Raw genomic sequence first — 24638 nt, forward strand, 5'->3', positions numbered from 1 at the left:
ACAATGAAGCAGTTTTGAATTTCAGATTTACTTAGAATGGTACTGCTGTTCCACTTAATGGAAACAAGAAGTTTTCCTAGAGTTAATTGTGTTAAGCTTCCAGTTTACTCAGGTGTGTGGTTTGTCTGGTTTTTTAAACCTGGTTCTTTCCCCATCCGTGGCTGGAAAAGGCAGTTGGCATCCCATATTTTGTATTCTGCATATACAATATTAGTGCATTTGTTTAGATGAACTTGTTGGCAATTTGATTGGTAGTTTTTTGAAATGTCCAAATCAATATATGTGAGTGGGTGACATGGTTGGAAAATTCTTGCTGAAATTTAATATATTCTAGTGACAAAGTAAGATGACAATCTTGTCAGACAATATAGCCCACTGTTCAGATGTGCTAAGTTGGATGCCTGTTTTTCTTAACAAGGTTTCCTTCAAATTTAATGGGAGTTTGATAAAAGTGAAAATATGGAAGGAAGGATGCAGAAGTAGAATATGAATTTTCTTATGATTGTTTTACTGCATTAATACATGAATATATTGAAACCTGTGTCTTTGTTTCTATTATCTATCTGTATTTGTTTTTCTTCCTAGTCAAACTTCGCAATGGGACGTTTTCCTAGCACCTGTAGGAAGTGTTATATGCTGGATTTTGGCTTGGCACGGCAATTTACCAACTCATGTGGGGATGTCAGACCAGTAAGATTTTTTCACAGTTGAAATTTGAATACTTGAATGTGGTAGTATGCTCTCTTCTTTTCTGGAGAAGTATGGGAGTTGCACTAAACTGGTAACTGTTTTAAGCTTGACAAAAACTATTCCAGATCAGAAATGCCATGTGATTTATTGATCATGTTAAAAGACTGGCAGTTGGGAATGATTCAGGTTCTGATTTTTGGCTTGAACCAGAAGTGTACATCTGTGATATTTTGGGATAATTTGTCAGGTTTTTATTAATTATCAGTAATATACCGGAGCTGAATTTCACTTGGTGTTGTATATTGCGTTTAAAAAACCCCAACAACTATGAGGAGAAAAAAAATAAAAGTCAGATACTAAAGTGAATATGTATAATCTTCTGAAAGAGGAAGTCTGAATAACTAAAACAGTGATAGGACACTAATTATAATATATAAGAGGACATAGTTAAGTGTAGTTACTGTATTCCAAATGCAAACAACCTGAAAAAAATTGTAGATAAAAGCATATCAGTGAGGAAATTACAATTTTAAGTACAGTAGAGCCTCCCTAATTCACTGATGGGTAGTTAATTTTGGTAATTTCAAAGTTTGAAAATGAGCATGTCAGTGCCATGGTACATGGTGATGTCTTAAAGAAACATATTTTCTTTTTAAAGCTACTTTAGTTTTCATTTTGATGGTAATACTGAATAATGTACTAGTCAATACTGTGTGGCATATTTATAAATATGATGTGAGTGGTAGAAGACATCTCTACAGGATTTTCACTTTTATTTTGCCTAAGAAGCTGGGAAAGTGGCAGATTTTTTTTGTGCAGATTATGAATTAGTAAGGTAAATTAGCGGGGTTCTGCTGTACTCTATTCCTTCAGCCATAATGCTGGACACTGCAATGAAAGCAAAGAGCAGGGGAGACCAACAGAGTGGCTGCTGCTGTTGGAAAGGTGAGCTAAACATTTTAAGTAGTTTACTTCTCTTTTTTTTTTATTATTTCTCAGTGTTCTTGTCGTGTTCTGTATGTTTGGCTGCTTCTAATGCTTTTTGAACTGACCTGTAATTTCAAAGAGAAAACAGTTCCCAAGTTTCTGTATATATACACACACCAGTGGTAGCATTTTCAGAAACAAATAGGTGATAAGAACAGAAAATTCCATATTTCTCCTATTCCTTCCTTTGTAAAAACTCACCTCTTGCCTTTTGTTTTTCATTGCAGTGCCCTACAACGTAACTGAAGTAATTCTTCAATTTAAATTTCTGCAAATTTTTTGACAGTGTAACCCATATTTGTAGAGTGCAGTGGTGGTGGGGAGAAAGACAGTGGGTTTGTTTGTATGTAATAGTTAGAAATGGCTACTGTGTAGAGAGCAACCCTACTGTTGGTGTTGCTTACTAATAGAAGTTATTAATATTTTCATTAAATGTGCTATGTGCTTCTCCTTAAGGCTGTCTTTCTAAGCTTTATTAAATTTGTTCAGCAGACACTGCAAATAACCCAGGACAGTGTCAAAGCATGTTGTCCAAAAACATAGTATGTTCCATAGTTAAAGCTGACTGTTTGACTATGAGCTTTTTATAACCCTAATTTTGCTTTGCCTGTTAAACTGTCTTTATCTCAACCCATGAGTTTTCTAGTTTCTTTGCTTTTGATTCTCTCCCCATCCCACTGGTGGGGGAGTGACGGGTGGCTGTGTGAGGCTTGGTTGCTGGCTGAGGTTCAACCACAGCAGGCTTTTGTTTCTTGTTTGTTATAGACAAGTTCGTTTGTTGTCCGTTCATTTTCTTCCTGAGGATTTATGATGTCTCCCTAGCTTTCTTACCTGAAAGAATAGTCAAAGTAGAGAACTTAAAATGAGAAAGCCATCTGAACTAATTCCATGCCATAATTCCATACTAAAGGTTCTCCTAGAGATGCCTGTCATTTCCTAAGATGTCTCAGCGTTGTTTTCAGAGGTGTTGTTCATCTTCGTACTGCCCATCTTAATGTCAGATTCCATGGTGATTTAACACCATTCAGTTGTAGCTGCTTCTGTCTGAATACTGTTTTGAAAAATGCAGATTTAATATAAAAAGCTGCTCAGGAGGTAGCATTAAAAAAAAAAGGGGGGGTGCAACACTGTAGTACTTACTGTGTTTTTCATTGCATTTTGGAGTGTTACATATGGACTACCTTTTAAATAATTGAGGAACAAGCAGTTTTCAGCCCATTTCACTTTTTTTTTTTCCCTAGTGGGATTTGGGGTAGCATGATTTTTCACACTTGGATTAGATTATCTAAAATGACCTTTGGTTGCAGTAACCAGATAACAGTAATACAGATTTTGAAAGGAAAAAATAAAACTTCAAGGAGATATATTGTAATTCATCCACCAAGAGTATGATGGAATCTAGGAAACTGCTTCTGTAGGTATTAATGTTGTCTTTATTCCCACATTTTTGTATCCATCAGAATCCCTTTTTCATGAAAAGCTTAAGCTTCTGAAGTCAGTGACAGCAGTTTTCATGTGAACTACTGCTACAGGATGCACTGATTTTTACATAACTGAGGGACACAGATAATTAAGAAGGGAAACAACTATTTCATTTTGAATCATCAGTTAGGTTTTCATCATTTATTAACTTGGGGGCCTAGCCAATGATACATTATTTGAGTCATCCATTCCATTTGACTCAAGCTTTCAATATAAAATATGACATGAAGTTACAGAGCAGATGAATTAATTCCACTACTTTTTAAGACTGGGCATACATTGCTGTAAACTTAAAAGCATACGTTTTGTGTTTATAAAAACTAGTATCAAATTTTCTCCTCATTCTTCCTGGTTTCCCTGGTACTTCTGTCATTGCCTTTTTTGCTTTTTTACATAAGCTTCTTTTCCCCCACTGCAGCTGAAATAGCCTTTTAAAGCCTCTCTCTAGAACGATATAATTTCTTCACTCAGCAATATCAGAACTCTATTTCAGAAAACAATGAGATGACACATTTCCAGTGTATTTCTCAAATATTTCAGTTGTAGCTGTCTTTATTCCCTTCCTTACAAAGGGAATGCACTTTCTAAGTCTTCTTTTTACACTGTGTAGGTAGTAATCTGTTGTAAAGTTGGTGAAGAGGGTTAGAATTGGTTATAAATGTAATACAACAACTGTTAGAGAAGGACTAATCTTTTCTGGTATTCCATAATCATTATCCAGACTGTGATTTAAAATTCAGCATTTTCTTTATGTCAAAATATTACCCCTCTTTATAAACAGGGCTAAGAGTTCATTTCAGGAAATTAAGAAGTATTTTGAGGGATGATTTTATGTAATGAAAATGTGTTCAAGGTTTATTAGTCTGCCTCAGTGTCTGAACATACAGTCAAAATGTAATACCTCTATTGCTCATCTTAAGGACCCAGAGGTTTTGCATTCTCTTGGGTTATTCAGTCAGCACAGACAATTTCCGCATTTGTTCCAGAGATTAGTCTTAAAATTAATTAGTTGTAGTTGCAGTTTTCTTATTATAGTGTCATTTTACTACAGTGGTCTACTTCAGTTGGTGAATCTTCAAAACTGAAAGGAAAATAGATTAACACAAAATATAAAGCTAAAACAAAGCTTTGCACACTTTTTCATGCTACAAATAGTTCTTTCTCAGAAATACTACTGGATAATAAAACATTTTTAACTGCTGATTTTGAAATGGATTCATCTCAACAAAGTTGTCCTGTTGTGCAGCTGTCTGAATGACTCTTCTTGTGAGGAGCTAACTTCAAAGAGAGAGGGATATGTCTGTTGTATCTCAGTAATAAGATATTTGTAAAATATATGAATATGCTGAAGACAGTAGAAGTGCTGCAGTTCATAAAGTTGTATGATCTGACATTACACCCTGATTAGAACATAAAAGGCAGAAACAAACACTTATTGCAGCTTGTAAGTTTCTGAAAGATGAAAGAAAAGTAATGACAAATGTGTATCATAGTGTTGCTTGGAAGAGTATAGAATGATTCACGCTTGTTCAAAAATGAAAGCATGTGTAATTTTATATTTTCTGTTCAATTTACTTAGCCCTGTTTTATTAGCTAAAGAACTTGAAGTTTTATTTAAATGTGTCATAAAAACTTTAAAAATTTTCAGCCAAGACCTTAAATGCAAATGGCATACACTAGATGTAGGTAGCACCAGCATTCTGTGTCTTAGAGTGCAGATGAAATGTATCTATTGTGCCACATCATCTCTTCAAGGGCAGATAGAAAAAGGTGTAACTCTTGCAGATAAGATCTTTGGAAATGTGTTCGGTCTATTAACATAGAGTTCAGTATTTACAGTGGGTAGGTTTGGATCTGGGTTTGTTTGTTTGTTTGTTCATTTTCCTGTTCGTAGTTGGGCACTGGAACAGGCTGCTCAAGGAAGTGGTCACAGCACCAAGCCTGAGAGAGTTCAAAAAGCTTTTGGATGATACTCTCAGGCACCTGGTGTGACTCTTGGGAATGGTCCTGTGCAGGGCTATGGGTTGGACTTGATGATCCTTGTGGGTCCCTTCTAACTCAGCATATTCTGTGATTCTGTGATATTTTGACCAATTATACTTTTGTGAAAGCTTGAACAGTGTTACAGGTGTAGCTGGGAATGGGATGAAGAATTTGGAAAATTGGACAATAGTATGTGTGTGTATAGGCTTCTGAAACTGAAATTTTACGTGTTGGGGACATTATTAGAATACAGATATTTGGGTAGATGTAGAATTAAATTATGGAGTGGAAGTTGATAAGGAAACACTGATGGGTGGGAGGAGCCTTGTGTAGTGAGGGAAAAGATTGGAAGATAGAAAATTTAGTATGGGAAGGAGAACAAAAACTTTTGAGGATGATGTAGGCTTTTGAAAAAAGAAGGATGAAACTTGGGCAAGCAAATATATTGTTGGAGAGAGGAAGCACAATTGAATTAATAGTGTAGATAAGAATTGATTACTCCAAAGCAGGGTAATTAGAATTTAATATTTGTGGGGAGACTCTAATCATCGAGCAAATATATTTAGCAGGATGCAAATTTAGTATATTTATGAGATTCATAGTCTGCTGTTTATTGCTTTTTGAGAGCATAATATCTACCATTTTGTTTGCCATTGTCTTAGAGATAACCAAAGTAAATAGTACAAGCATCTGTTTTTTTTTTTTTTTTATTTCTTGAGACAAAGAATAAATGATTCTTTTTGGATGTAAACCTAACTTCATACAGCCTTCAATTTCTGTGTCTCTATTTACATGGTGAAAATGGAAAGTGAAGGTGTCAGCTGTGGTACAGAAATAGAAAACCTTGAGGGACAAAATCTGAAGGACATTTGCATTCTTAACATCATCAGTACTGCAGCTAGCAGTTGTCATCACTCCTGTTTTAAAGTGAACATTAACCACAGCTGTTCTTTGAGGTACTATTAAATTTAATATAAAGAAAGCAAAATAAAAGAAAAAAGGAAACCGATAAAAGAAGCTGTCAGAGATTAACCTTTGAAAAATAATTTTAGGATCATAATTCTTTAAAAATCGACAAATTCAAATGTCAGGTATTATCACAGGCCTGAGTTTTGTGGTCTTTTATTTCTGTGGTTATTGCAACTTCTAAATAACTGCATTACATTTGTTTTACAAAGAAGGTAGTGTAACATATGCAAGCTGATGTGACAAAGCTAGTGAGTAACAATTAAAAAACTATCCATGAGTAGACAGTGCTTAGATAAAACCCTTTATCTCAAACATCAGTGTTTTTCTACTCAGTATACAGGTTTCACTGACTGGCAGCCTAGAGAATTGTTCCGATCAACAGCCAGTCCCCTGTGTCTGATGATTTGGACTCACCAAAAGTAATTGAAAGAGAAAACTCCTTTTTGTCCAATTTGGTGCTCAGTTTGGAAGTGGCCTTCCTCTTTGAGAGTATCCTGATTACTGGGTTGAAATGTATTCTGAGGAGACTCTTTTGTGTGTGGAAATGTTGTATTTTTGATAAATAAGGCTTTGTAAGTCAAAGGGAAAGTTTCTCTATGACTGCATTCCCCCATCTCCCCACCTTTCTCCTGTCCTTCCCAATGACTAGATTTTAGGTCATCCTTCAGTTGTTATTTAAACAAAACAAAGAGCCTCATCAGAGTTCTCACCATCATAGGTTTTTTTTAGCATGACCTTAATTTCAAGTGTCAACATTTTCCTGTATTTATTTGCAAATAAGTAAAACAATAAAAATTGCATTCTTTTTAACATACATTAAGGAGGTTTACAGTATTTTACATCTAACTTTACAGATTTTTTTTTTTTTAGCTTGGAAATTTTAAATCTTAAACATGACCAAGCTGGGAATTCCTGGTTTTAGAACAGCTAGAAAATGTTGCAGTGTTCTTTTCTGGTATGCTTTGTATTAAATCAGTCACAGAACTTACTCTCTGAACACTAACAAACCTATTCCAATCCTAAGACAATAGCATATCCACCAAAATTTTCTGAGGCATTACTCATGCTCTCATGCTCTTTACTGGTGACCTGTCAATAACAAAAATTGTCTCTGACTTCTACTAAAGCAGAAGACACGCCAGCTGCTGTACAGTCTGACCCTTAGAAAAATGCAGTGAAAGCAATTGTGAATGCAAATGTTTAGGTCTTTTTATTGTCTAGGGAAGCAGTTACAAATCTGTTCGGATCAAACAATGAACATGTTATTCTATTGAGGCGATAATGTACAAAATCAGCTAAGTGCTCTTTGCCTTTCTTCAGTGCCCTCAGGTCCTGAGGATTTTCCAGCAAATGAGTTTTTATCTTCAAATTTCGCTTTAGGATGACAGGTGGTGTCCTAGAAACGTACTTTAAGAAGCTGAATTCTTACCTCAAACAAACACAAAACCAAAACCAAATGAGAACCAATAAAAAAGTGAAAGCAACACCCCCCAAAAAACCCAACCCTGCACAGAAATGTGTTGGCAGATAACAAAATAGAGCATTATATCCATTTTGAAAACTTTGGAACTATATTGTACTTCAGTTAAGTACAGGGACTGAAAGGATAATATATTCATATTTTCATTTTGTTTTTTACTTTCTAAAATTTGGGAATGCTTATATTTTTGATTTGCATGATGTTTCTTTTTAATAATATTTTGGATTATCTTGATTGCTGAGCAAGACTAGAGAACACTTCCATCTTATTCTGCCTTACCTCCTGTCGTCTTGGCAGAAGAATTGAAGGTTGTTTATTTTTGTGTTTGGAAGAGAACATTGTTTTTACTGTACTGAAGGAGTGGAAGCTGTAACCATTAAATGCTTTTTATGATGGGAAAAAAAGTGGAATAGTGGGATTTTAAGAACCAGAGGAGCAATGGTGAAGCTACAATACTGTAATCAAAACTGATCACTGCCAATCTTTTGTCTTCTCTGAAGGCAATTTGGATTCACAGACTGTTTAAAGATGGATTGCTTATATATGCTTCTCACTCTTCTTTCCAGTAAATGCTTTTGTAGCAAACATTGATATAACTTTAAGAAAAAAAAGACTCAGAAGTGGTGTACAGATAGTACTGGCTAAAAACATCTCAGTTTTGCCTCAGTGCCAGGATTTGTGTTAGAAACTACTGAATAATACTTTGACTGCATGAATTTATTATAAGTAAGAGTCTGTATACTGGAAGTTGTTCAAGAATAGTTATTGAACATTGCATTCAGATTAAAATTTGGGTTGAAATGAGACCACCTATTAAGTTTAAATGATTGGCAGCACTTTGGTCAACTCCAGAAAATTGAGCAATTGTTCAGGTTTTAGTTTTAGTTAAAGAGCAAGAAGATCCACTCTTTCTTTAGCAGGTCCTTGATACATCTCTGTTTTGAGTGACAGATTAAAGCAAAATCCAAGGGCTACTAGGAACTGTTTGAGTGTTATAAGTGTTTATACATTATTAAATGGCAGTGGATTACATAATGTACTACATTAAATAGTACAAAAAAGTTCCAGGGAGCTGTGTGCACCACATCAAGCATTTCGCAAATAATTGTCTACAGTATGTTAACTGGTCTAAACAGGCTTCTCTTCCATACCTGATTAAAATGGTTGAAAGCCTGGTGCTGCAGGGTCCATGTCACTTCCTTAAATGTACTGTTCAGTGATTGTTTCATCCTGTTGAGAAGCATTTTGTTGCTAGCATTTACCTTATGTTATCTTTTCTCAATCATGTTCTCTCTCAGTTCCTAACAGTACAGTACACAGGGATATGATTAGTTGAGGATTGCATGCATGCACTTAAACAAGGAAAATCATACTTATTTTTCCACTTGAAATATTTTCATCTTCCTCATCTCTATTACCTGTCTCAAAACTAAATCTTACTATTTGCTTACTGAAACTTCTGTAAACTTCTCTAAAATTTATCCACATGCCTTCTCTCTTCTGATAAAATTTTCATCAATGCTTAGGTTATTTTCTTACCAGTTATTGCAACAACTTCTCTTTAGCCTCCTCCTTGCAATACACTCTTGTATGAGTAGAGTTTCCTGGAGTCATGTCTCATTAATAGTTGCACTGCTGTGTAGTCAGGCTGCTGTTGTCCTGACTGCAAGTGATGAACATGACAAAGAAGTTTTTCTGTAGGTGCTATGCTATTGTACATGGTATGTCACAAAGAACAATTCAAACCTGAAGATAATCCTGGTTTATCATTTTCTTAACCTGTTTTTGAAAAACACAAGTACTTGAGTAATTCAACATGCATTCTCAAGCTTAGCATGGAGGTACCCTATGATGTGGAGCAAGAGCTATGTGACTATTCAGGTATGGCACAAGAAGCTCTCAAGAGCCTTACAGTTCTCCCAAAGGGCTAATCTGCTCCAGCTCAGCAAAGAGTTCTCTTCGTTACTGCTCCACCAAACTGATAACACCATCATCCTCTCCTCCTTGCTGTCATAGAAAGAGTCAAACCATGGAAAGGGTGATAGTCAAGCGCTGGAACAGGCTGCCCAGAAGTCACCATTACTGGAGGTGTTTAAAAGATGTGGATGTGGCACTTGGGGACGTGGTTCAGTGATGAACTTAACAGTGCTGGGTTAATGGTTGGACTCAATGATTTTAGAGGTCCTTTCCAACTAAATGATTCTATGATGGAGGAAGAAAACCATATTCATAAGTTCCTATAATAGTCCCCGGAGGCCTTTACACACTGAAATACTTCAGAGTAGACTTTTTATACCGTATTTCTTTGATTGAACACTCATAATTGTTTGGAACAAGGAAGTGACAAAAAGTTACTTTTCCTCCTCATCAATTACCTGAAAGCTGTGATATACTGGACACCTCTGCACGAGTGGTTACAAAGTAAAGACCTGTGCCTGAGAAGTTCTCAGGATGAAATGTCTCTAATTGGGCAATCCTAAAATCTGATTTTTAAAAATTTCTTCAGTATTTGTCTAACAAAGGCAGAAATCAGTGTGAAGAAACACTGATCACATGGAATCGCAGAATGGTTTGAGTTGGAAGAGACCTTAAAGATCACCTAGTTTCAATCTCCCTGCTGTGGGCAGGGATGCCACTCACTAGACCAGGTTGCTCAAGGCCATATCCAGCCTGGGCTTGAACACTTCCAGGGATGGGTCATCTACAGCCTCTCTGGGCAACCTGTTTCAGTGCTTCACCACTCTCTGAGTAAAGAATTTCTTCTAAACTAAGCTGAACTTCCAATTTTTCATTGTTACCAGCTTTCTGTGGAAATGGAACAGGTATCTGAATCATGTATTTTGAGACCAGCCTCCTTAACAGCCACCTCTCTCTGTTTCTCTTCAGCACTTTGTGCAAAATTTCGAGAGCTGGGACTATAAAACATTAAAAATAAGTAATAGATTTGTACTGAACTTGCTGTAAATCCAGAAAGACATAGAATGAACAAGAATTCATAAGCAAAGGAGTATTTGAAAAATTTAGCGTGTAAGTCTTAATTTATTTGAATAATGTTGTTGCACTGATTGTGTGTTTTGCAATTAGCAAAATCAGTTCAGCTATTATGGCACAAATAAATGTAAAAGAAGGAGCAATAGGCATGTATGTGATATAATTCAGCTGCCAAATTAGAATCCAGTAAGCTCCTGAAAATAGAGTTGAAAACTATTTACTGTATGTTCTTTGTTTGTAAAATAAATATTTTTATAAATAAATAATGATTCAAAAGTAGTGTTGGAAGAGAGGACTGGAGTAATTTTTTGGAAACTTGAATATCGCTTCCTATGATAGCCCACTTTTGCCTTTCCATGTTTATTAAATTAAATTTTGTACATTTTGCTACTGTAGAACAAAGAACTGGTCTAAAGAATAAATATTTTTAGAACTATATTTTCAGCTTTTCTTTGCTGAATTTGCATCAGTCAGACTACGTTACATATACTTCTGGAAATAGGTGAGGTTTGCAAGATTCCATTCTAAATTCTGAGCTAAGCATTTGATAACTTTTTAAAAAGTGGACTACTTGGAAAAAAAAGCTTGTTTCAGTAAATGAAGTTCTGTTGAAGAGTCTAAGATGACATTTTACAACATTACATTTTCTTTAAAACTTTTAGTTCTGTAGAAAAGAAATTATAATATCACAGTCATTCAATGCAAGATGTAAACATATAATGCCTTTTTTAAATAGGCTGTACATGCCTCTTTAATATTTTCTCTCATGTCCTCTAAGTCATCAAAGACTGGAGCCTAATTATTTTTTTTTCCTTAAATACCAAGACAAACTGTACAAGATTGGTTATTTGCTGAAGAGACTAAGTTAAGAGCCCTTTGTTTAATTGATATATAAGTAATCTGCATGAGTTGAAAGAATTACGACATTAGTCATTTGAGCTTCCATTTCTGAATCAGTGATAATTTTATAGGGAAGACAAGGGAGTTAGTTTGGAGAGATTTGTGCAGACATTATTTTTAATAGAGAGATTACAATAAGTATTAAATTGTTAGGTTTCTGAAGTTTTTGAAGTAACGCATTGCTGTGATACGTGTACCAGTGACAGATGTGTGCAGCTGTAATGATATATCTGTGTTATACCTACCGGCACTAACGAGTGTCTGCCATAACCTCCTTCGAGGACATAGAGGGATATTACTTAAGGCACAGTCCTACAGAGTATATATGTAGCATTTTCAGCATCCACTGAACATGATCCTTGCAAGTTTGGTTGTATTACTGACAAAGAAGTAATGAAGGAAGTCAGTGTTATGGAGAGAGACAGCTGGTGTGTCCTGTGTGATAATACAAGGTCAAAGAGACAGGCAGTGAGTTAATGCAAAAGATGAAAAAAGAGCATTATCAATTGACTCGGTGACAAAAGTAGAATGGATATATGAATTTCATGAGGTGTGACTTTGTTTTGTAACATGTCAATTGAATAATCTTGCAACAATTAAATTAAAAATTTAAGAAAATCATGTGTGGTTATTTGCTTGATAGCAAGATTCCTTGTGACCTGGTGTTTGGGGTAAAAAATAAAACAGAATACACAATATCCTGCCCAAAGGAACAGACTGAGAAATAATTGAGATATGAAAAAATATTATAATAGAATACTATGTAATTGTTAGGGTCTAGGGGTTTTTTTCTCCTTTCCTGCAGTGTGCAGAACACTGATATTTTTTCCAACCAACCATTAAATAATTTAACATAGAAATGTAACTTGGGCATTTTGAAATGTGCTGTATAGCTGTTCTGTGTTCTGATTTAACAGTTCCTTTATTTTCAATATAACTAATAGATGCTCAGGGGAATGGACTGTAACAGCTTTAAAAAAAACCCCAAAACCAAACAAAAAAAAGAGACATCATTTTTCTGTTGAGATTTGATCTTATTTTTGAAAGAAATTATTCTATGAATGGTGAAGCTTACTGTTTTCCTATTGTTTTGTGCTTCCCTTATGCCCTCCAAATTTCTTAGTATTTGCAGCTTCATACTACACCCTCCTTTTCTGACCGATACATGGTTGCACTTTTGGGACTAGGCATGTACTTATGCATCATCTAAAATTAATACTGGTTGACCAACTCAGCGGTGTCTCTTAAGATGGATGTGAACCCTTTTAATTGAATTTTAGCTGTCTGTCTCTGTGTCAATTTACTAATTTGGGTTCTGTCTTTAATCACCAATTTTCATTAAACTTGCAGGAACTGGAAGTCTCTGAGAGCTGTGCTATTTCTCTGAAATTAAAAGCTATTGTAGTGGAAAGACAGATGGTTTGGTCCAGTAAAATTTGTTTCCTGATGAAAATAGAAGCAAACCAAAATCAAACTGAAAACTTCAGTTTCCAGTTCCTTCTGAGTTATGAGCTAAATTCTCTGCTAAGTTATGAAAAATTATTTTGTACAGTTTAAGAAAAGAAGAAAAATGTGTTGTTTTATTGTTGTGGTTTAGCCTCAGCCTCTTGTTCATTTCCCTCACACTTCTTCTGCCCCTGTGGGATGGGGAAGAGAAGTAGAAAGAGGGTATATTTATGTACATTAGCTTGCTTGAGATGTTTTGCTTTGCATTCATAGTCGAAATAAGTCTACTACTCGAAATGATCTACTTCTGGATTAATGCAGCTCTTTAATATATGGTGTAATCGTTATCATTATAAATACTTAATAAGATATGTACAAAACAATTAAAAATTAAGGTATTGGTTCTCCAGTCAGAACTCTGCTAAGAGCACAGAACTTCCCATAGTGCAGAACAACTGTAAAATTTTGACTTATGGAGATAAATAAAACAATATTCTGCTGTCTGGGGAAATTATCTGCTGGAGCACAGCTGGTTTATGTAGAGTCTTCCTCTGATAGCAATTTCTGCTTCAGCTCATGGTATAAGAGGAAGAAGAAAGACTGCACGGGGCAAAGCAAAAATATACATGGCAGATTTATCCTGTGTGATTTTTCACTGCAGTAAGTTCAGGTTTGAGACAGACACTTAGTAGGCTGTTACCATCTCCAGCCCACCAGACTTTTTGTCTGCTCATGAATCAGCTTTGGAACGATTGTCATTTTCAGTAAGTGCATCACATTGGCTGAGTAAATACTCCAGACTGAAAACTGAGTAGCTCAGGAGCTTGGTTTATGTATCAAATACTGCTGCCTTAGAGATGGTGATGCTCTTTATAGCACATGCAGTGGGAGTTAAATTTTCATTTGTCACCACATGTCTGTTAGAACTCACAATAGCACAATGTAATTGTACTGTTTAGATGTTAACTCAGCTTGTTACCCGGCTTCTGGTAGCATAGGATCGCACTGCTGCAATCAGTTTTGGAAATCATAAAATTTGTTTAGGTAGATCTGAGTCTAAGTAACGTGTCATACCAATAACTGTAGGAAATGGGTTGATAAAGAGTTCTAAGTGTGAATACTCAATTATTAGTGTCTGATGTGGATTTTAAGATAGAGCTGACTGTGTGGGTTTGAAGAGCTGTATATGCAGTGAAAACTAATTAAGATGTATAATACATTGTTATGGCAATCGTATTTCAACTGCTTCATCTTTCCTTAATCAGAAGATCCCTAAATTTTTCATTTATTTTTAACTGGTGCTAAAGCATGCTGGGCATGACAGTAGATTGCAAAGCCTGTATCCCCCAGAAAGGTGGGATTGGAATGTGAGTGGTTGAAGCTATTTGGTGTGAAAAAAGGTTTGAAAGAATTGGAATTGTGTGTAGTTATGGAAATATATTCCTGGTGGGCATAAGAACTGAGAAATTGACTTTTTAAAGAAAAACATAAAAAAGAAGGATTCTTCTGCCTTTAACAAAGGAAAATAGGGGTAACACAGGTGGCTACTTCTCTACTCACCTTGCTATGTGCTTTTGAACTTGACTTTAGAGGCAGCACTGCTGACTTCTCAGTGCAAAACCTAGAGACACTTAAGAATACTCAATCATTGCCTGATTGATAGGGAGAACCATGGTGTGTGTGAGGTATAATGTAAAGAATCAGTATGGGTTTATTTTTTCATGTTTGTTATCTATTTTGCATGAATGCAATAACAAGTTAAATTTTTGCTCTGTGTAACATTTCCAATGTTGCCCAGAGCAATGAACCCAGAGCATTTATCTGGAGACACTGAACTAAGGAGAGTGGTTTGCTTTCACCACACCTCTTCAAAGATGCCACATTTGTAGACAGGTTTGTAAGCATAGTGTCTCCCAGGAATCTGCAAATCTGTGTGCTTAGAGGAAATAGTTCACTTTTCTAGGAATTCCTGTTTTCCTGGATCTAGTGTATCTGAGACATTGTCAAGTGTTTCCAGGGCAGGGCCACCTGCAAAGAAATTTTATGTTACATTTAGAAGTACCTTTATGAGTGGTCATTGAATCTGCTTCATGTGCATGTATCTTCAAAATAATTTACTTTAACAAAAATTTGAAGAGTTTAGTGACAGTAATCAAAACCAAGACAATCCTGACTTTCAGATCACTGCCTGAGTTAATTATATTAGAAAATTTTTTTAATGTAAACTGAACCAAGCAAGGTACAATTTTGTTGAAGATTTGCAAAGTATGTTTTGGAGGTGTCCTGAAACAAAACAAGGTGATCAGTAACAGCAGAGGAGAATTTTTATTTGAAAGAACGCAGTGAATCATTCATGAAGTTGCTGTTATTGCCTGTAGTATTTCTCTTTTGCTTCATGAGATGTTGTGAGGTCCATGAAGAGTTCTGAAACTGAGCAAATGCTCAGAAGTTTGTATGTTCTATTCTGAATTAGTCAAACTTGATTTAGCCTACAGAGCCATCATTCACTTTGATAGTGACATGGTAGAATTATTTAATTGTTGTTGTGTGGCATCATAATACCACTATTAAGTGGTGACCAGATGCGTTACTAAAAGGTATTTCATTGTGTCTTAAAATATAATGGAGTTACATATGCTTTTAAATCAGATTCATAGGAACCATACTTTAAGGCAAGAGATATCTTGGAGTAAGTAATTCAGAATTCACTTCAAGATAAGCTCATAGATAGAAACACTATTCATACCTTTTTTTTTTTTTCTTTCTTTCTTTTTTTGCCCCTTCCCTTCCAGGTGATTCTCAGATAATTGAAATCATCTTAGGACTAGTAGGGATGGCAGTGACTTTAACATTCAAAGGCATTTGAATAGGTACACAATGAAATGCCTCATATGGACTTTTCTCCCCCAGGACAGAACTGGAATAAGTCAGATTGTTAGGTTTTGTAAACTAAATGGGATGATTTAGTTTTCATATGACGTTTCGTAGTCTTTTCCTATTGCTTTGTCCAGCAACTGAAGCATTTTTGTCCTAGCTATCAAGTAGGAATTGAAGTTATTATACTAGAAATAAAAGTCTCATTTCATCCTAGTTTTCATATTTTTCATTATTTTCACAAGAATGGAAATATTTAACTTAGTAAAACTGAATATAGTCATTCCTTTTTAACTTTCATACCAGAGGCTGAAGATAGTAAACATTTGATTTCGTCTTCTGAAACTATATGCTCTTGACATGTATGGAATTTGTATTTTCAACTGTTTTAAAGTTAAGCTCTCAGTGCTCTTCTGAAGAAGTGCTATTCGTTAAACTGAATCTTTTTGTAAATTTATGTGTATTTTGATTGTCTTGGCAGTGATGCTATATTATTCTTTCTTGCATGGTTTGCCAACCTGCACAACTACTACAGAAGGAGACTTAAGTGCTTTTTTTGAAAAATTTTTTTCTCCAACTGCAATGTTGTTTCAGTGTAGGATAATGTTCAGTATGTGATATAAGATGATATAAGATTAAAGACAATAACAAGGCAGACAGACAATTGAGTCTGTCCTACCTGAACATGACATGTGTTCCAAGCACCATTTAAACTTTATGATAAGATTTATGAAATATATTTAACCCTAAGATTTATGAAATATCATCTGAGAACTTTCATGTAAAGAATATCCTTGAAGGTATTCTCTTAACCAACACTGGTTCATACTACTCTAGCAGACGTTGATTATATGGGCTGTTGAATCCTTTATTAAAGACGTTGCTGCATAATCCTGTTGGATCCAATTGGCAGAGTTATTGGCAGCAAAAACAGCTCCTGATTTATTTAAATGATAGTTCTGTATAGTTTCTGTTGGTGGATAAGAAAGAATTATACTTACATATATATATATATATGGGTAGGGAGAGATGGAAGTGTTTTATCTTAATAATTTTTGTATTGTGGTTATGTTTGTGTGTATATAAAACCAGTTTTTTAAAATCTGAAGAGTTATCGTGAGTCGTGGAAAAGCAGACAGATCACCAATACCTCTTTAAGTACGAGTTAGAGGTGAAGTAGATAATTGAAGCTTCCTATGTTCATTGCTAGAAGAAACAAAAACAGGTATTGATTGGGAAGATAAGACTGCATCAAAGAAAGCAAGTTTAGCAGTCCTGGCAATTCTGTCTATATAGAATGATTAATTAAGGAGGTAACATGGATTTGATATCTACCTTAGGTAAAGTAATAACACCATGGTTTTGCTTTGTTTTGTTTTGTTTTTAAATTGTAAATATGATGACTTTGCAATTATATGATTCTTTCTGTAATGTTTTATTTGAAGGAAAGAAGGATGGGAAAATGTATTCTGGGATTATAAAACACCAATTGACTTATGATTGTATGATATCTAGACTACCAGGGAGGAAATGCTGGTTTTCAGAAACTAGAGAAGAAAGAAATATTTTAAATTGATGTCTGCAGTGCAGCCTTTTCTATTTATTGCTCAGCTATAGCATTGAGACTTACCTGTGGCTTACTCTGCTTTTGGAATTTCTCAAAAAATGGATTGGTTTGCTAACTCAGAAAATAATTTGTGAAAATATTAGTAACACACTTCAATAAATTGCTGCTTGTATGTTCATACCACATAATATTGGTGTATTTTAGCAAAGAGGAAGAAGTTATGGTTTAGATCCTGTCCAAATTTAAACCTTCAAACTTGTAATCGTTGGAACTAAGAAATAGTTTCAGCACTGGAGAAAAAAAGGGAATATTTCTACCATATAACTGTGTTGAGGAATGAGGTAAACAGGACATGATGCCTATGGAGAACAAATACTGACATCAATAGATCATAGTTTAAAAACTATCACATACTTTAAAAAACTGTGACAAATGTCACTTCGTGATTCCTTGTTGGATTTCCACTGAGAACTTGTAGAAATATGTTAAACTGAAATAAAAGTCCCAAATGAGATATGTTGTGGCTCCATAGTCACTTTGTAGATGCCAAGTTAAGTTGTCAGAGGGTTTATTTCTGACAATGAGAATCTTTTCTTTTTTATTCTTTGACAGCCACGAGCTGTCGCTGGTTTTCGAGGAACGGTACGATATGCATCAATCAATGCTCATAGAAACAGAGTGAGTATCTCAATCTGTATCATACCCATCTCATGTAGCTGAAATCAGTCAGTAATGCAGTTACTATTCATTTCTTTTTTTTTGTATTCTTATTTGTGCATTTATTATGTAGAAATTAATAGAAATTACATGTTTGTGAAAGGATAATATACTTTACAGTAGTAGAGGATAGAAAGGTTCTTGATGTAGAAATATTAATAGTTTTAATAGTACCTTTGGTGTTCAGTTGTATTGTAAGTTAATAAACTAAAAAGGTGAAGTTACTGTGTTTTATGAAGTACATAATGTCCAGTACATTGTCTTAACATCATACACTAAAGAAATCCAAATAAACAGCTCTCCCAGTATAGACATTTGCAATGTCATTTTAACACATTTCAACTTTTGTTGTTTCTCTGTGGAAATTTACTTGTACATTTCTCCTTAAAATAGTTGACTGGATTTAATGAAACTGGTTTTGCAGTGTAGATTATATTAAATTTTATATGTCATAATTCAACTCTTTAGCAGTAAAGAATTTGTCTTCCCTCCTGTCTTAGGTATTTGTAATATACATTAGAATAATATTTCTTTTTCACAGGAAATGGGTCGGCATGATGATCTTTGGTCTCTATTCTACATGTTGGTGGAATTTGTGGTTGGGCAACTGCCTTGGAGAAAAATAAAAGATAAGGTAAACCTGGAGGTGAAACCAGCATGAGGGAAATATATTTCTGGGTTCCAGGGAAATGCTATGATAAAGATTCCACTAAGAATCACTGGTTCATTAATTTTAACATTAGGTTTTCCAGTGTTTTCTAGTGCTAGTTCTTGTTTCTACTGTCATGGTATAAAAAGCAATCAAATTTTATGAACTGTTCTAGGCAGGAAGTAGGTTTGCCTCTAGATTGAAAATATTTTAAATGGCAAAAGTAAATGTATATTTGCCCCTTATTTCATTATTCCTGTTTTCACTTGTACTTTATTTCAGCTATCACACCTGCCTCTTTTGATTACTTGTGAAATGGGCATTTCTTATTTGCTGGTGAACAAAAGTGAATCAGGCAATATGCAGTAGTGTCTTAAGTCATATATCCTAGGTGAGGTATGCAAAGAAACAACATCTAATTAGCCTGTTATTACTTCTTGCAACTTCTTCTGAAATTATACTGAAACCTGGTTACTCTCTGATGTGGTTTGTGTAGATGACAATGTGATATATAGGTGGCAGCTCCTTTTTGTTTTGTTTTTTTTTATTTACTCATGTTACATGACCGAATAAACACCAAAAAGTGACTGAACTTCAGATAATGCAATAGGATATTTAAATCTTTAAAACATACCTTCTGGAAAAGTTGGACTGTTTAATGACAATCCTTGATATCAGTCAGCATTCAAACACAACACAAACACAACAGAAAGTTAAATGGCTTTTCATATTGAATTGACGTTTGTACATTATTTTGCAAGTGTACTGGAAACAATGACAGAATGTCTTATCTTTCCATCTGATGTAGAGCAGACTTTCTCAGCATTGGTTGTAATGTACTGACCTTCTGTTCTGGCCTGTAGTGTATTGAATGGCTGTAACATACAATGTAAATATGTTGTAGCAGAGAATGAAGATGTGGTAATGTTTGTTGTGTTACTTATTCCTAGGAGCAAGTGGGCTCCATTAAAGAAAGGTATGAACACAGACTTATGTTGAAACATCTTCCTCAAGAATTTAACGTCTTTCTGGATCACATTTCTAATTTAGATTACTTTACAAAGCCTGATTACCAGGTAAACACTTGTGCTATTTTGTCTTTCTGTTTTATAAATATGAGAATTTTATGCGGTTTCATCTTCAATTTTCTTTGATTTCATTGTGTAATCTTGGTAGTTGTTATGGTTTGTGCCACCACAAAGTTACTTTAATGACCATCTAGTGCCACAGAAACTTTGTGGTTCAGATATGTCTTGTTTTTTCCATTTGGGAAGTGTAAGGCTATGAAGCTTCTAGACCAATTGACAATATACTTTTCAGTCAGTATTCTGTTAGGATGGGGAGCTGTCCTACTATCATAGCCTCTAGTGGGTGCTCTGTAAGTTAAATTGAGCAGATTGTTCTCTCAGTGATAGTCATTCTGGCAGTTTTCCAAAGTCTGGAACTCAGCACCTACACTTAGAGCACAACATGCACTCATGATGGGTTTTTAAGACTGAAGTACTGCCTACAGAGATCACCAGAAAACGAGTCATTTTTCTTTGTCTGAGACTATTGCCTGCTGAAATGAGCAGCCTCTGCTTGGCGATAAGGTGATATGTGCCAACAGGATATGCTGTAGAATGTGTGTCTTACTCAGTGTTGACCCATGATTAAACAATAAATATAGAACTTTCTTCTATGCCGGTTTGTGGAAAGCAGCAGAGGAATTGCTTGGGAAAAGCAGGAAGGGAGAGACTTGAGAGGTTTTTCAGTCTCACAAACTGTGGGAGAAGTTGAGCTGATCTGATATTACACCACAACAAGTTGTCCCTGTGTTCCTTCCCTCTGGCTCCCAGAAACACACATTGCTGTTTGCTTCCCACTTGTACTGCCTGTCTGCCTCTGTGCATTTGTTCAACTCACTAACTCAGCAAAACCAGAAGGAATGGTGTTCTGTTGGTGTTCAAGTTGAATTGGTTCAACTGAATAAATAAATAGTTCTGACTAAGTCTGGAATTGTAACTTTGAGAAGAATGATTCCTATGCTTTGCATGGTAAGATTAACAAAGAAATCAAGATATATAAGAATTGAAATAATTAAAAATCTCAAGGAAAAACTAATTTTGTGTTAAGTGGACTTCTCTAAATGTACTGGTATGTTTTTCTGCACATTTTCAAAATAAGTACCTTTTTTTCTTTATTCTTTTCTATTGCAAATTTCCATGGAAATTGTCCTATAGTTTACAATCGAGGGAAAACATTTCGATGTTTTGTGTGCCTAGTTATAAAGAGGCATCAGATTTTTTTTTTTCCTATGGTAAAAATTACTAATTGCAGAAATGTTGATGTTGTATGGACAGACCTTGATTATACATATACATATAGCATATACACAGGCATATTTTTGCAAAACCTTTTTGTGTGTTCTATTTATATCTAACACAGTACATGCACTCAGGGATTAACACGATACCAGGACAGAGTTTTTCCATGATAAAGACAACCCAGTAATTACAGTGGTTGGTCATGGAACATTTGCAGTTACGTAGCTGCAGCCTGAGCCTTACGACACAGTCTCGCTCACGTGCTTTAGACCGGAGAAGGGTTTTATACAGAGCACTGAGAATGGTCTTTTAAACTCTGATGTCTCTTGTGCTTGCAGAGTTGCTGTTCCTACCTTCTACATGTATCATTCTTTGTTTGTATTTATGGGTAGGCACTGAACAAGAACATATGTATGTTTCTGGTTGACATCTCTTCTTTGAAGAGTTTACTGTCCAAAATGTTCATGACATGGGCCCAGAATCCATATGTGGTTTGGCAATGTCAGATGTTTATTCAGGTGTTTGCACACACATTACTTCAGCCTCCTGATGTTAAGCATTTGAGTTTGTATTTGCATTATGGCAGAATTTGATAAAAATATTTAAAGGAGAGTGACCTGAAAAATTAATTCAGAGATACTGCTGAAGTTTTACAAGAAGAGGAGAATAAAACAGAGTACTTAAGGGGCAGTGTGAACTAAGGATTTCTGCAATTCAGTAGGGTTACAGATCTGACTGGGATGGGTGGCACACAGAAGGTTCTTGAGAGTAAGGATTAAATGGGCGAGACCACTCTGTAGAAGAAAAATGATTCAAACTTCCTCTCTATTTTAAGTTGCTAAAGGGTATGCCCAAGGATACTGTAGAAAAATTTTCAGCATCCTACATTGGAAAAAAAAGGATGAAAACTAGAGTATTAGCTTTTAGGAAAAATTTAGAAATGTTAGAGTAAGAGAATGATATAGACACAGCCTTCCCATCAGTGACTGGAATGAGACAGTTTTTTTCATGAAGAGAGGAAAAAATGATGCAGTTTCTTTTTCTGTCGTGGTCACAAATTTTTCTAAATGCTTCTTTGTAGCATAAAATGAGGATGGAAAACTTAGACATTCACGTAGGATGAATGTCAGCATTAGGTGAAGTAAATGATATGTAGTTCTTAATGACAGGAATGTATGAATTGGCAAATGCTTCCCTACATCTCATTCATTTCCTTGGTTTCTTGATGTTACCAAATATATTCTTTTCTCTTCCTCTGCTGGAGGGCCATTGTATAATATTCTGCAGCAATGTAGTCATGCTTCTGTGTGTGTGTATTTCTCTTTTTGTGGAAGTCTATGGTGTATCATTGCCTCATACCTGATATAAAGACAGATGTGGCTAAATGTGGTTTTTTTTTTAAATAAAACAGGATTTTGTGTATCTTGAGTTAGAAATCTTGAAAAATGAGAAGCGGTTAACATAAAGAAAATTCTTGTCAGTATTACAGGAGGATATATTTCTTTATTACTTGTTCTCTTAGACACAAATGAAGCTTATTAACTTTTTTCTTCGTTTTCAGCTTCTCATGTCTGTGTTTGAGAATAGCATGAAGACATTTGGGGTTGTTGAAAGTGACCCATTTGACTGGGAGAAGAGCGGAACTGATGGGTCTCTGACAACAACAACAACCTCAACCACACCTCAGTTACACACTCGTCTTACACCGGCTGCAATTGGGTATGTATGCACATTGTGGGCACTTCAGTAGCCACAGAGGGGCTTCCTACCAAAAGGAAATTATCTCTGTAATTTCGGGGTTTTTTTCTACGGAATGTTGAATACATACAGGAGTGGAGGCTTGGGAGCATTTGAAGTATTTCCCTTTTTAGGGTTCCAGTTTATATTATACTTAAAGATCAGCACTGCAGTCCTAAAATTTATAGCAATAAAAAAATCATACTCCAGGAAATTGTGTATAAATTTGCTCATTCATCCTTTGCTAAATCATATTTTGTGAAACTAAATAATGTGTCCTGACTTTAACTGCCTGGAAATTTAACTGCCTGGAAATAAACCCATTGTTTTCTGGAATAAACTTCTAGCTACCATTTCCTTATAACTTTGAAAAATGAATGGGTCTTTGTAAGAAATTTGGAAATAGATTTTGGTTGTGTTTAAAATAATATTTAATATGGTATTTGAGACATTCTGTAATAAAGTACGTTGGATAAGATGCAATGTTTAATAATACTGGTACTCAGGGGATTGAAGAATGTAAGAAGTGTTTATGGGTGGGCAGGAAGACTGTACCTGTTCTAGGCTTTGAATAGATCAACTTTTAGCTAAAAATCACAAAGGTGGGAGTTTTGACAGTGTAGTGAGGCTGAAGAATGCCAGAATTTCATGTATTAAATTCTCAGTATGTCAAGGTAATTAAAAAAAAAAAGTTAAAGTAAATATCCATCAAGACACCAATTGGTTATATTATCTGTTATATTATTACACAGGTGTATGCTGTGCACTATTGAACACACTGAGGCTGACAGGGATTTTGCATATGGATCAGTCCCACTATCACACTGAGCATCAGGCTGGTTATTGGTAGTCTTGGCTGCAATTAGCAGTTTTGTTGACTGTAAAAGAATGACTTTTAGTTGACCTTCTGAGCATTTATTTTTTAGGTCTAGCATTGCTTCTGTTTCAGATGTTGAGCTAAACCTTAGCTCTGTTCAGCCTGAAATCAATGGGATTACAGAACTTTGATTAAAGTGTAATGTCTTGTTAGTGTTATGCTTATGTTTTGATTATCAATAATTGGAGCAAAATAGCACTGTGATAAGAATAGTGATTAAAACTACATTTAGTTTGCTCAGTAATTGTTCTTCCTTACACAGAATGTTTTGTTCCTCTATCAAATTTTTGGGTAAAGGAAACTGTATGATGCAAGTTGCCATTAATTTTTTTGAATAGAAGAATATGTATAGAAGAGTCAGGAGTGAAGCTGAGCCCAGACATGATCTCTAACAAATATTCTCTCAAGTGGCTTTGAAAACATTCAAGAAAACACCTTTTGGTTTTTTGACTTACATCTTTTGTTATATGCCTAAATTGAAGAAACATAAATTGTGAAAGCCAGAATGTAAGGGGTTTTATATTACATAATTTACAAGATTTAGTTTTCTACGTAAACATGCTTTTCCTTATAATTTTTGTTTGTTTTTTAAATAGAAAATAATTTCTGTAAATATGTGAGGGTATCAAAATTCTTACCTTTCTGATTTTTTTTTAAACTACTTTTGTAGAATTGCCAATGCCACTCCTATCCCAGGAGATTTGCTGCGGGAGAATACAGATGAAGTATTTCCTGATGAACAACTCAGTGATGGAGAGAATGGTATTCCAGTTGGTGTCTCACCAGAGAAACTACCTGGATCCCCTGGCCATCAGCGTCCTCAGGAAAAAGATGTTTGGGAAGAAATGGATGCAAACAGAAACAAAATAAAACTAGGGATCTGTAAGGTACTTTCAAATCTGCAACGTGAAGACCAGCTTTGAACATGTTTCCTGTTCTCGTAGTGCACATAAGATATTATTATTAATGCAGCAATGATACTG

At 35.1% G+C, this 24638-nt stretch overlaps 1 protein-coding gene across 2 annotated transcripts in view; it reads left to right on the forward strand.

Annotated features, from left to right (window-relative positions):
* Positions 1-24638, forward strand: part of TTBK2 (tau tubulin kinase 2) — an 86305-nt gene that overhangs the window by 32722 nt on the left and 28945 nt on the right. The window contains exons 6-11 of one of the 2 annotated variants that reach the window (XM_050335507.1): positions 586-690; positions 17982-18047; positions 18628-18720; positions 19686-19811; positions 22603-22760; positions 24326-24542. In XM_050335507.1, coding sequence (XP_050191464.1) covers positions 586-690; positions 17982-18047; positions 18628-18720; positions 19686-19811; positions 22603-22760; positions 24326-24542 — 765 coding nt within the window. Of the gene's footprint in view, positions 1-585; positions 691-1585; positions 1636-17981; positions 18048-18627; positions 18721-19685; positions 19812-22602; positions 22761-24325; positions 24543-24638 lie in introns of those variants that run through there. The other variant, XM_050335508.1, reaches the window with a different exon arrangement.

The sequence above is a fragment of the Myiozetetes cayanensis genome, unplaced genomic scaffold (genome assembly GCF_022539395.1).
Source record: "Myiozetetes cayanensis isolate MyiCay16 unplaced genomic scaffold, myiCay2020 scf6-25, whole genome shotgun sequence".
NCBI lineage: Eukaryota > Metazoa > Chordata > Aves > Passeriformes > Tyrannidae > Myiozetetes > Myiozetetes cayanensis.